Source organism: Amyelois transitella, chromosome 29 (genome assembly GCF_032362555.1).
Source record: "Amyelois transitella isolate CPQ chromosome 29, ilAmyTran1.1, whole genome shotgun sequence".
NCBI classification, from domain to species: domain Eukaryota; kingdom Metazoa; phylum Arthropoda; class Insecta; order Lepidoptera; family Pyralidae; genus Amyelois; species Amyelois transitella.
The window spans coordinates 1,544,906-1,555,301 of NC_083532.1; the positions used below are offsets into that span (position 1 = coordinate 1,544,906).

Here is a 10,396-nt window from a genome sequence, read left to right on the forward strand (position 1 = left end):
AGCAGTTCTGGCCAGTATCCGGTAGGGACCTGGCTCGACGCACAGCTCGCAAATGTGTCACTTGCAGGCGATACTGTGGTAAAACCATGTCCAACATTATGGGCACACTTCCTTCTCAGCGCCTAGTTCCGGACTTTCCATTTTCTACTGTATCAGTTGACTATGGAGGGCCCTACCTCATTGCAGACCGCCGCGGTCGCGGATGTAAAATAACAAAATGTTACTTGTGCCTCTTTATATGCCTGAGATACAAGTGTGTCCATTTAGAAGCCGTAAGTGAACTTTCTAAAGAACATTACATACTTGCCCTGCGTCGGTTCATATCTAGAAGGGGTAAGCCCAAAGAAATCATATCTGACAATGGAAGAAATTTTGTCGCAGCTGCAAAGGAGCTGCAACACTTCTTCAAGCTTTATTCAGACTCCTTTGTTGCCTTTGCATCTGATCATGATATAAAGTTTTCATTTACCCCGGCTTACGCTCCTAACTTTAACGGCTATGTAGAAGCAGGCATCAAGTCTGCAAAGTTCCATATAAAACGTATAATGGGCGACACACACCTCACCTTCGAAGAGCTGTCTACTCTATTCGCCCAAATAGAGGCAATCCTCAATAGTCGCCCTCTCACCCCTCTGTCACCCTCTCCTAACGACTACAATGCGCTCACACCGGGACACTTTCTCCTTGGCAGGCCGCTCACATCACTACCGGGCCCGTCGCTGCTTGATGACAACATGAAGAGGCTACACCGCTACAATCTCCTGGAGCACCTCCGGCAACACTTCTGGAAGCGGTGGCAAGCTGAATACGTGGCGGAACTTCAGCAACGAGTCAAATGGCGTATACGGCAGGCTGACCTCAAGACAGGAGACTTGGTAGTCTTGAAGGAGGACAACCTTCCACCTCTGATGTGGCGTATGGGCAGAGTCGAAGCGACATACCCAGGGACAGACGGCGTGCCGAGGGTAGCGGACATCCGCACTTCCAAGGGCGTAACCAGACGAGCCTTGAACAAAATTTGCATCCTTGTAGAAGAGTCTTGAAAGCAGGGCTTTCAAGGGCCCCAGGATATGTTCGCGCCGCAATACGAGGAACGGAACGCAATGCCGGGGAAGTGACGAGGAGCGGGGGTCGCGGCGTCATCCGGCGTCATCCGGCCACGCGACCCTACCTCGGCCCCATTCCGCCCAGCGACGACAGCGTGCGCACACGTCATTTAAGTATAAGTAAAATAAAATAGCAAGCTTGTATGAATTCTTTTATAAATAAACATCCAAGACTCAGTCTAGGCAATGCTTATCATACTGAAGTCATATTCCATAAGCGTATCACTGAGCCAGGACCTAATATGGCATTCACATATTGCTACCGATGTTATTCTCATATCTTTTTTCTTCATCTCTATACCAGTAAAGCAGATAGTTTCAGAGGTTATTTTTTAGGATTTATCTTCCTTTATTTGAGTTTTCCTTCACGAATTAAAATTCTGTCATTGTGGTTTTTAGTCTCTAAATCTGATCATTATGTGATACAAATCTTTAAGTTAGTTATCGAGTTCTCCATTTTTAAAGAAATGTCCCAACTCTGCTTAATTTTTGTGCCACGAAACTAAACGCATAAAAGTGTAGATTAAAGAAAAAAAAATCTTCCTCCTGGCTTTAGTCCCAGTTGCATCCTCGCCACTCTTCTCAGATTGAATAGAAATAATTCTACAGTTATTAATAAAGTTCTATTATCTATATACCCAAAGGTTGACTGGAAGAGATCGCATGAGCGATAAGTCCGCCTTTGTACTATCTCTATCTGCTTTGTGCTGTTTTTTATTTTTTACTATTATGGTGCAATAAAGAGTTTTATCTATCTATATCTTCCATGCCGTGGCTCCTGGCACCAATGAAAAAAAGAATAGGACCACTCCATCCTCGTTTCCGTGGATATCGTAAAAGGCGACTAAGGGATAGGCTTGAGATTCTTCTTTTAGGCGATGGCTTGCAATCTGTTACTATTTGAATCTCAATTCTATCTTAAAGCCAAATAGCTGAACGTGGCCTATCAGTCTTTTCAAGAATGTTGGCTCTGTCTACCCCGCAAGGGATATAGACGTAATTGTGTGTGTGTATTATCTACCTTAATTGCAGTAAAGGAATGACAAAGAAACAAGGCGCATTTTGAGAAAAATAAGTTAAATCCAATTTTTGTAAAACTACTTATGTTTGTTCAAATTTTATTTAATCATTTTGTTCTGTGAGATGCTTAGAAGGTTCCGTATGGAACACCACCGCATCCGCAGTTGCCAGAGATGGAGACGGCGCCAGCAGCTGGCACGTTGCCACTGAAACCAACAGCTCCAAGCACTGGCACGGCGCCAGTGACGATGGTGGTGCCAGAGACTGGCAGCTCTCCAGCGACGGCGAGAGCGCCGTTACCCACACCGCCGTAGCCAGCGCCGACGCCGGCAAGACCGACCGAGCCAACGCCAAGTCCGCCAATTCCGACATTGCCAACTCCCAAACCGAGACCGGAGTTCAAGCCAAGTCCAAGTCCAGAGTTGATGCCAAGTCCTAGGTTGTTAACGCCGGCTACTCCTAAGCCACCAGCCAGTCCTAAGTTGTTGATGCCAGCCAGACCCAAGTTGCCAACTCCCAAGCCACCAACTCCAGCCAAGCCGCCGTTATATCCGTATCCGCCGGCACCAAATGTGTCTACCTCGATGGCAGTCACTTCAGATCCGCCGTAACCCACAGTGCCGTAGGATGGTCCATAGCTGTTGAGGCCAAGAATTTGGCTGTAGGCTTGCTGAAAGTAAAATGATTTTTGTGTAAAGATAACACTGCCTCCTGATAATAGACCTGCTGGAAGAAATTTCTCCAGAAATAATTAGTTCCCTTGTAGTGAACTTCTCTTTATTCTTATTTTCCTTGATGTACATCCTACTAATACGAGTATTATAATGCGAAAGTTTGTGAGTATGTCAGTATGGATGTTTGTTACTCTTTCACGCAACAACTACTGAACCGATTACGATGATATTTGCTATGTGGGTAGCTGAAGACCCAGAACATCATATAGGCTACTTTTTATCCCGGTGTTCCCGCGGATTGATAGGGTTTCCATGCGGACGAAGTTGCGGGCGGCCTCTAGTGATACATAAGAGAATATTCACTTATACCTAGTTACTTGAATGAAATTGAATGAAATTTATTTTTATTAACATTTAGGTTTGCTACAATTGGTTATACAATTGGTCCCACACTAGGCAACATGCCTGTCCTATGGTAACCAATGTTATAGAACATATATATAACGTTAAAAGTAGCCGACAATAAGTTTACAAGAGTTAATAGTTACATGCTATACAAGACATTAATCAAACTTCTAAATTACATAGATATCGTTTGTTTAAAGGAAAAAAGGTGAAAAAAGAAAACAAATATATAAATTACAAGTGAAGATGCTTCGCAGGACCTGACAGTAAATTAGACTGGAATTTGTAAAAACTGTTCAGTATCAATATAATCCCATTTAATTAGGAGCGATTTAATTTGGTGCTTACATTTAAAAATGCTCGAGCTTCTGATGTTCGTAAGACGCGCTATTTTGTTATATACAAAGTTCGAAATGAACGGGTTAAACGGTGAAACTTTTGATTACACATCATTTTTAAGAGATTAGGTTGGGTGAAATTTTGCAGAGGTCTCGGTGGTATTAAAGAGAAGCAGAATTCATAAATTCAGATGATAAAGAAATCTTATATATAAAATTCTCGTGTCACAATGTTCGTTCCCGTACTCCTCTAAAACGGCTTGACTTTTGTGAGCATATTGAGTAGGTCTGAGAATCGGCCAACATCTATTATTCATACCCCTTAGTGATAAGGGTTGTCCACCATTAACATATTTTTAAACTAGAAATTACTTTAAAAAATTATATGGCAATACAACGTTTGCCGGGACAGCTAGTTCAAATGTAAAAAAATAAATACCTGGATGAGGCAAGCCTGGATGCACAACAACAAAAAAGCAAAAGTGGACATGTTTTACTTCGAAAGATGTTCTCTAACTGATGCTAACTCAACAAATCTTGTTTCTTTTATACAGTTTCTTGTAATCATAAATTTTCACAATTCATAGTAACTTTCATTAGGTATCATCAAGAAGTCACTTCAACTTTTTAAGGTGATAAAATACGCAAGCAAACGTGAACTTTAATATATTTTACTATCAATTGTAAGCACACGCAATGTAGGTCTTTATGACAAAACTGATAAAATGTATCGATATAAATAGTTCACACATTTGGTGAATAAGCATCATTTTGTGAATTAATCGACATGGCATCCAAAGCTACCTTCGCATTCTTGGCTGTAGCCCTCCTGATCCAGGCAGCTTTTGCCCAATACATCAGTGGAAACTCAGTGGTAGATAACAATGTTGTGGTCAACAGCGGATCATCCAACAGTCTCGGCTATGCTGGCGGTCTCGGCCTGGGCAGCGCGGTCGGCATAAACAACGGCATTGGTCTTGGTGTCGGCAGCGGACTTGGCTTGAACACCGGATTGGGCTTGAACACCGGATTGGGCTTGAACACCGGACTCGGACTGGGTCTTGGCAACATCGGTGTGGCGAGCCCAGCTTTCCTCGACCTCAGCCTCCTGTCTGCCGGAGGAGTCTTGCCGATCTCCAGCATGGGCCCCGTCGTCCCAGCCGGCCTCAACGTGGTGTCAGACAACGCGATCGAAGGCGCTCTGCTGATCAGCGGTCAGCTGCCGTTCTTGAGCGCTGTGGCCTTCGAAGGAGCCCTAGCGTCTGGTGGTTCAGGAGCTGCCTCTTGCGGCTGTGGTAACGGCAACATTGGCATCATCAGCGAGACTGGATCTGCCTCCCTCCTGCCCGCTGGCGGACTTGGTCTGGGTGCTGCTGGTCTTGCTGGAATCGGTGGCATCAACGGTATCGGCGGAATTGGCGGTATCGGTGGTTTCGGCGGTCTTGGTGGACGTTACTTGTAAATTTTCAACAAACTTGATAAATAAATTCTCCATAAAGTTCCATAAAATTCCACATAAAGTTCTCTGTCAGACCCAATGGTTGACAATGAAGTTTAAATAAATAAAACCTTCCTACATACATTGAATTCATATAATGATGTAGTTTTTTTTTTAATTCAAGAGATTTGCAGGCACTGCTGCAGCACCATTTCAATTCCGCCCATCAGGAATCAGAGCAACTTGTGGGCTGGGACAAATCTCAAATTTGTGCATCCAGAAACGTGGGACTTTTTTGATTTTTGCCAGGCAGCAGAAACAAGCTTACACCATCCCACCGGCCTTGATTCTAGGGACAGTATAGGTGCAGGGTGCAAGGTTTCTAGGAGCAGTATAGATGTAAGATGAATTCCCTCCTCTTGTGCTTTGTGCCCCGTTGGTAGGATATGAGAATAAATTAAGGGGTGGCCTTCATGGTAAAACGACCTTAACCTTTTCAATGAAAAATAACCGCCTTTAATAGGTCGATAAGTCCATATTACAGAACTTTTGTCAATTATCAGACAATAGATCCTGATTTAACCAGTATTAGATATGGTCATGGTCGAAGAAGAATTTTTGGCCCAGAGACTTCTCCCTGGACCTATCTTCAAAATCACGATGACGATAAAAACGAGTATCGACATATGCGTATAAACCTAATCCTACTATCAGTTAGTAAGTTTATTGGGAAGATAAACATCCAGTAGTTCTACTAGTAAGACTGCTCGCTCTCGTGCTGAATTATGTTGAGAATAGAAATGACGACAACCTGATGCTGGAGTCAACACTATGAATTCAATATTATTAATCCACTATTACTAAAAAACAAAGGAAGATGTTTTATTTTTGTTTGCAATGAATAAGCTGAAAAACTACCGGACACATTTCTTCGGAATTTGGCACAGAGAATAAACATTCGGAAGCAACATAGAGTTTAGAATGACATTTCTGCGAATTCACACTGGAGCGAAGCCTTGCGCAAACGCTAGTATTCTTTTTTTAAACAGCATTAAAATTCTTTATACATAAAAGAAAAATTGATTTATTGATAGACTGACATATCAGTGCGCAGCCGCAATAATGCCGTATCTAAAAATGTCTTAATCCCGCGGGAACAGAAATTTTGGAGATTAAATCATAAAAATATGGGTTTGGAGCTGTCTCAATCGGCGTCAACACGTCTCGCCTAATTTTTATGAATAGATTTTTTATTACTTGTACTTTTCCTTTAACTTGACAATGATAAGATGAGACGAAACTTACCATCTGAATGACACTCGGAACAAATATAAAGGGGAAAAAGATGTTTTTCCATAACATATGACCTATGTGCTACCACCTATGGCTCTACCTACATACATACATATGGTCACGTCTATATCCCTTGCGGGGTAGACAGAGCCATAGTCTTAAAAAGACTGAATGGCCACGTTCAGCTATTTGGCTTAATGATAGAATTGAGATTCAAATAGTGACAGGTTGCTAGCCCATCGCTTTAAAGAAAAATCCCAAGTTTATAAACCCTTCCATTAGTCGCGTTTTACGACATCCATAGAACAGAGATGGAGTAGTCCTATTCTTTTTTCTATTGGTGTAATTACGCACCACCTTTTTAAAGCGTCAGTAGGAACAGCTAAGGTGCCGGATAAACATCCCTATTCCTGTTTTAATAAAAGCACAATTTTATTGCTAACCGATCTTACGGTGAGGTAAACATCGTTAGGGAATCTACTTAATCAGGTTATTGTATGCGTATGTAATACATACATACATACATATCGTCACGTCTATATCCCTTGCGGGGTAGACAGAGCCAACAATCTTGAAAAGACTGAATGGCCACGTTCAGCTATTTGGCTTAATGATAGAATTGAGATTCAAATAGTGACAGGTTGCTGGCCCATCGCCTAAAAAGAATCTCAAGTATGTAAGCCTATCCCTAATTATCCCTAAGTATGTAATCATGATCCAATATTCCCTTCTCTGTCTTCAAACCTGACGTGCATAATCCAGGAACGTGATTAAGGTTAAAAACGTGCCGTGTGGTTCCCGGCACCAATACAAAAAGAATGGAACCACTCCATGTCTTTCCCATGGATAGTAAAAGGCGACTACGGGATAGGCTTACGTACTTGGGATTCTTTTTTTTGGGCGATGGGCTAGCAACCTGTCACTATTTGAATCTCAATTCCATCATAAAGCCAAATAGCTGAACGTGGCCTATCAGTCTTTACAAGATTGTTGGCTCTGTCTACCCCGCAAGGGATATAGACGTGATTATATGTATGTTACAAACTAAATTGAGATGTATGTGATGACGCACTTCGGGCTTCCCTCCGCAAAATTTAGGTTCAACAAATACTAAAAACGAACACCTGGATGAAGGTGAAGAATATGTTTCAATTCAACACGCAGAATTTGTTTTTGTACAAATTTACTTCTAACCTGCAGCGAAAACAACTTTAAATAAGGTGTAAAGATGTACTGTACTCAGAAAAGAGTTATTGGTATACCTACAGGGCGTTAACCATCTATCTTTTGCAACTTAGAACGGACGCGCTCTTTTGAACACTCAACCCCCATTGCTCCATATTCTTGTCGATGCTAAGAGAAAAATTGGGTAAATAATAAGATGGACTATTTCATAAATCAGTTTGTATTGTATTCGGTTCTCAATCGTGAAAATGTATTTACAAATACAGGCCATTGAGTCCGGCTCGTCCGCCGATACCACCGATACCGCCAATGGCACCAATACCGCCGATTCCAGCAAGACCAGCAGCACCCAGACCAAGTCCGGCAGCTGGCAGCAGGGAGGCAGATCCGGTCTCGCTGATGATGCCGATGTTGCCGTTACCGCAGCCGCAAGAGGCAGCTCCTGAACCACCAGACGCTAGGGCTCCTTCGAAGGCCACAGCGCTCAAGAACGGCAGCTGACCGCTGATCAGCAGAGCGCCTTCGATCGCGTTGTCTGACACCACGTTGAGGCCGGCTGGGACGACGGGGCCCATGCTGGAGATCGGCAAGACTCCTCCGGCAGACAGGAGGCTGAGGTCGAGGAAAGCTGGGCTCGCCACACCGATGTTGCCAAGACCCAGTCCGAGACCGGTGTTCAAGCCCAATCCGGTGTTCAAGCCCAATCCACTGGCCAAGCCAAGTCCGCTGCCGACACCAAGACCAATGCCGTTGTTTATGCCGACCGCGCTGCCCTGGCCAAGACCGCCAGCATAGCCGATACTGTTGGATCCACTGTTGACTACAATATTGTTGTCTACCACTGAGTTTCCACTGATATATTGGGCAAAAGCTGCTTGGATCAGGAGGGCTTGAGCCAAGAAAGCGAAAAAAACTTTGGATGCCATTTTGATTGACTGATCAACTTCAATATGTCTCAGGTAAACTTCCAACCGATTTATATACTACATCATTATCAATAACCTAATTATAAAATTTCATTATTTCGCCATAATTTGAATTGATAACAAACTATTGTACTCATCACGTTCAACTTGCAAATTACTATCAATACAATATTTCTTTTTAATTGTTTCAAAAAAAATATGAGGTAAATCAGTACATTTGTATTTGGCGATAACACTTTAAAACCAGTATAAAAGGCGAAACGAATTGTGAAAGGATATCATACCGAAGTCTTACCTGCAAAAACATGTCCACTTTTGCTTTCTTGTTGCTGTGCATCCAAGCTTGCCTTGTTCAGGTATTTATTCAATAAATTCATTACATAAACCAACGCCTAAACCTATTGCCAGTTCTATTCTCTGTCAGTATGCTTTAAAAAAAAAGGTATAATGTTGTAAGGTGAATCATAATTCACCCTACAAAATTTATCTTTCCACTTTTTCCGTTCTGCAGCGTTTTCAGCTTTAAGACCATTAGCTGGCATTACGATATTAAAAAACATATAAGCAGGTTTTCTTCGGTCTTCCCCTCTGCCTGGTGGAGGCTGCACATAATCCCCAAATAATCTGACAGTTGAAATAACCTTCAGTTTCGACGGCCCCTTTGGCGCAGCTACGTACAGTACGCTTGTCTGTGACACCGGAGGTCCCGGGTGCGAATCCCGGCCAGGGGATGATGAGAAAAGAACTTTTTCTGATTGGCCTGGGTCTTGAATGTTTATCTATATAAGTTTTTATTATAAAATATAGTATCGTTGAGTTAGTATCTTGTAATACAAGTCTCGAACTTATGTATTTTGAGGCTAGCTCAATCTGTGTAATTTGTCCCGTTTATATTTATTTACTATTTTACCTTCAGCAAGCTGTCAGCCAAGCCATCTTCGGCGGGTACGGCATTGGTCCCTCGTACGGCGCCCGGGGTTATGGTGGTTCCGAAGTGACTGCCATTGAGGTCGACACATTCAGTGCTGGAGCGACTGGCTATAACGGACTTGGAGGCTTGGGAGTTGGCAACTTGGGCTTGGCTGGTATCAACAATTTGGGACTGGCTGGTGGCTTAGGAGTAGCTGGCGTTAACAACCTAGGACTTGGCATCAACTCTGGACTTGGTCTTGGCCTGAACTCCGGTCTCGGTTTGGGAGTTGGCAATGTCGGAATTGGCGGACTTGGCGTTGGCTCGGTCGGTCTTGCCGGCGTCGGCGCTGGCTACGGCGGTGTGGGTAACGGCGCTCTCGCCGTCGCTGGAGAGCTGCCAGTCTCTGGCACCACCATCGTCAATGGCGCCGTGCCAGTGCTCGGCGCTGTGACCTTCGGTGGCAACGTGCCAGCCGCTGGTGCAGTCTCCATCTCTGGTAACTGTGGATGCGGTGGCACCGCTTACGGAATCTTCTAAATGGCGAAAACAAACTAAAATAAAACGCTCTTGACTATATTTCTTGCCTTATTTTACTTTTGATCCGAATGATAACATACATACATAATCACGTCTATATCCCTTTCGGGGTAGACAGAGCCAACAGTCTTGAAAAGACTAATAGGCCACAATCAGCTGTTTGGCTTACTGATAGAATTAAGATTCATATCAAGTGATAGGTTGCAAGCACGTCGTCTAAAAGAAGAATACCAAGTTTATAAGCCTATCCCTTTTACGACATCCATAGGAAAGAGATTTGTGGTCCTATTCTTTTTTCTATTATTGCCGAAAACCACACGGCACTGTATAAACGTAAAAGCAATGAAATCATATTAAAACGAACACTTTCTTTAAATGTGAAAAGGAAATCAGCACATTCAGGCAACTCAATTCGTAAGCATTAATACAAGCTGACTTCGATTTCTTCTTCTTCCCTCTCACTCTCTCACAATCAAAGACAATAACATAGGTGAAAAGGACTGCAGTTGCCAACAAGTCCATGACCAACCAAATAGAACAAACCTATTCAATGCAGTTTTG

At 43.1% G+C, this 10,396-nt stretch overlaps 5 protein-coding genes across 5 annotated transcripts; 3 read left to right on the top strand and 2 right to left on the bottom strand.

The window, feature by feature from the left end:
* The first annotated feature begins 460 nt into the window (after window positions 1-460).
* Window positions 461-1,095, top strand: LOC132903768 (uncharacterized). Its single transcript, XM_060952821.1, has one exon. It carries the CDS (start codon window positions 546-548, stop codon window positions 1,041-1,043), a length of 498 nt encoding a protein of 165 aa, XP_060808804.1. The 5' UTR covers window positions 461-545; the 3' UTR covers window positions 1,044-1,095.
* A 1,129-nt stretch (window positions 1,096-2,224) lies between these two features.
* LOC106130943 (chorion class A protein Ld5) lies at window positions 2,225-4,055 on the bottom strand. The gene is made up of 2 exons (XM_013329897.2): window positions 3,983-4,055; window positions 2,225-2,796 (listed from the first exon to the last, which is right to left on the bottom strand). Exons 1-2 carry the CDS (start codon window positions 4,031-4,033, stop codon window positions 2,254-2,256), a joined length of 594 nt encoding a protein of 197 aa, XP_013185351.1. The 5' UTR covers window positions 4,034-4,055; the 3' UTR covers window positions 2,225-2,253.
* Window positions 4,056-4,330: 275 nt separating this feature from the next.
* Window positions 4,331-5,005, top strand: LOC132903730 (chorion class B protein PC10-like). Its single transcript, XM_060952590.1, has one exon. The coding sequence runs from the start codon at window positions 4,331-4,333 to the stop codon at window positions 5,003-5,005; it is 675 nt and encodes a 224-aa protein (XP_060808573.1).
* Window positions 5,006-7,713: 2,708 nt separating this feature from the next.
* Window positions 7,714-8,389, bottom strand: LOC132903731 (chorion class B protein PC10-like). The gene has a single exon (XM_060952591.1). It carries the CDS (start codon window positions 8,383-8,385, stop codon window positions 7,714-7,716), a length of 672 nt encoding a protein of 223 aa, XP_060808574.1. The 5' UTR covers window positions 8,386-8,389.
* Window positions 8,390-8,676: 287 nt separating this feature from the next.
* On the top strand, window positions 8,677-9,856 carry LOC132903753 (chorion class A protein Ld5-like). The gene is made up of 2 exons (XM_060952744.1): window positions 8,677-8,741; window positions 9,302-9,856. The coding sequence occupies exons 1-2, from the start codon at window positions 8,691-8,693 to the stop codon at window positions 9,833-9,835; spliced, it is 585 nt and encodes a 194-aa protein (XP_060808727.1). The 5' UTR covers window positions 8,677-8,690; the 3' UTR covers window positions 9,836-9,856.
* The last annotated feature ends 540 nt before the right edge of the window (window positions 9,857-10,396 follow it).

Coding starts and splice junctions, on each gene's coding strand:
- LOC132903768 (XM_060952821.1), top strand. CDS start 546: ATGGGCGACACACACCTCACCTTCGAAGAGCTGTCTACTCTATTCGCC.
- LOC106130943 (XM_013329897.2), bottom strand. CDS start 4,033: ATGTCCACTTTTGCTTTTTTGTTGTTGTGCATCCAGGCTTGCCTCATC. Junction 2,797..3,982: donor TCCAGGCTTGCCTCATCCAG/GTATTTATTTTT, acceptor TTTTACTTTCAG/CAAGCCTACAGCCAAATTCT.
- LOC132903730 (XM_060952590.1), top strand. CDS start 4,331: ATGGCATCCAAAGCTACCTTCGCATTCTTGGCTGTAGCCCTCCTGATC.
- LOC132903731 (XM_060952591.1), bottom strand. CDS start 8,385: ATGGCATCCAAAGTTTTTTTCGCTTTCTTGGCTCAAGCCCTCCTGATC.
- LOC132903753 (XM_060952744.1), top strand. CDS start 8,691: ATGTCCACTTTTGCTTTCTTGTTGCTGTGCATCCAAGCTTGCCTTGTT. Junction 8,742..9,301: donor TCCAAGCTTGCCTTGTTCAG/GTATTTATTCAA, acceptor TTTTACCTTCAG/CAAGCTGTCAGCCAAGCCAT.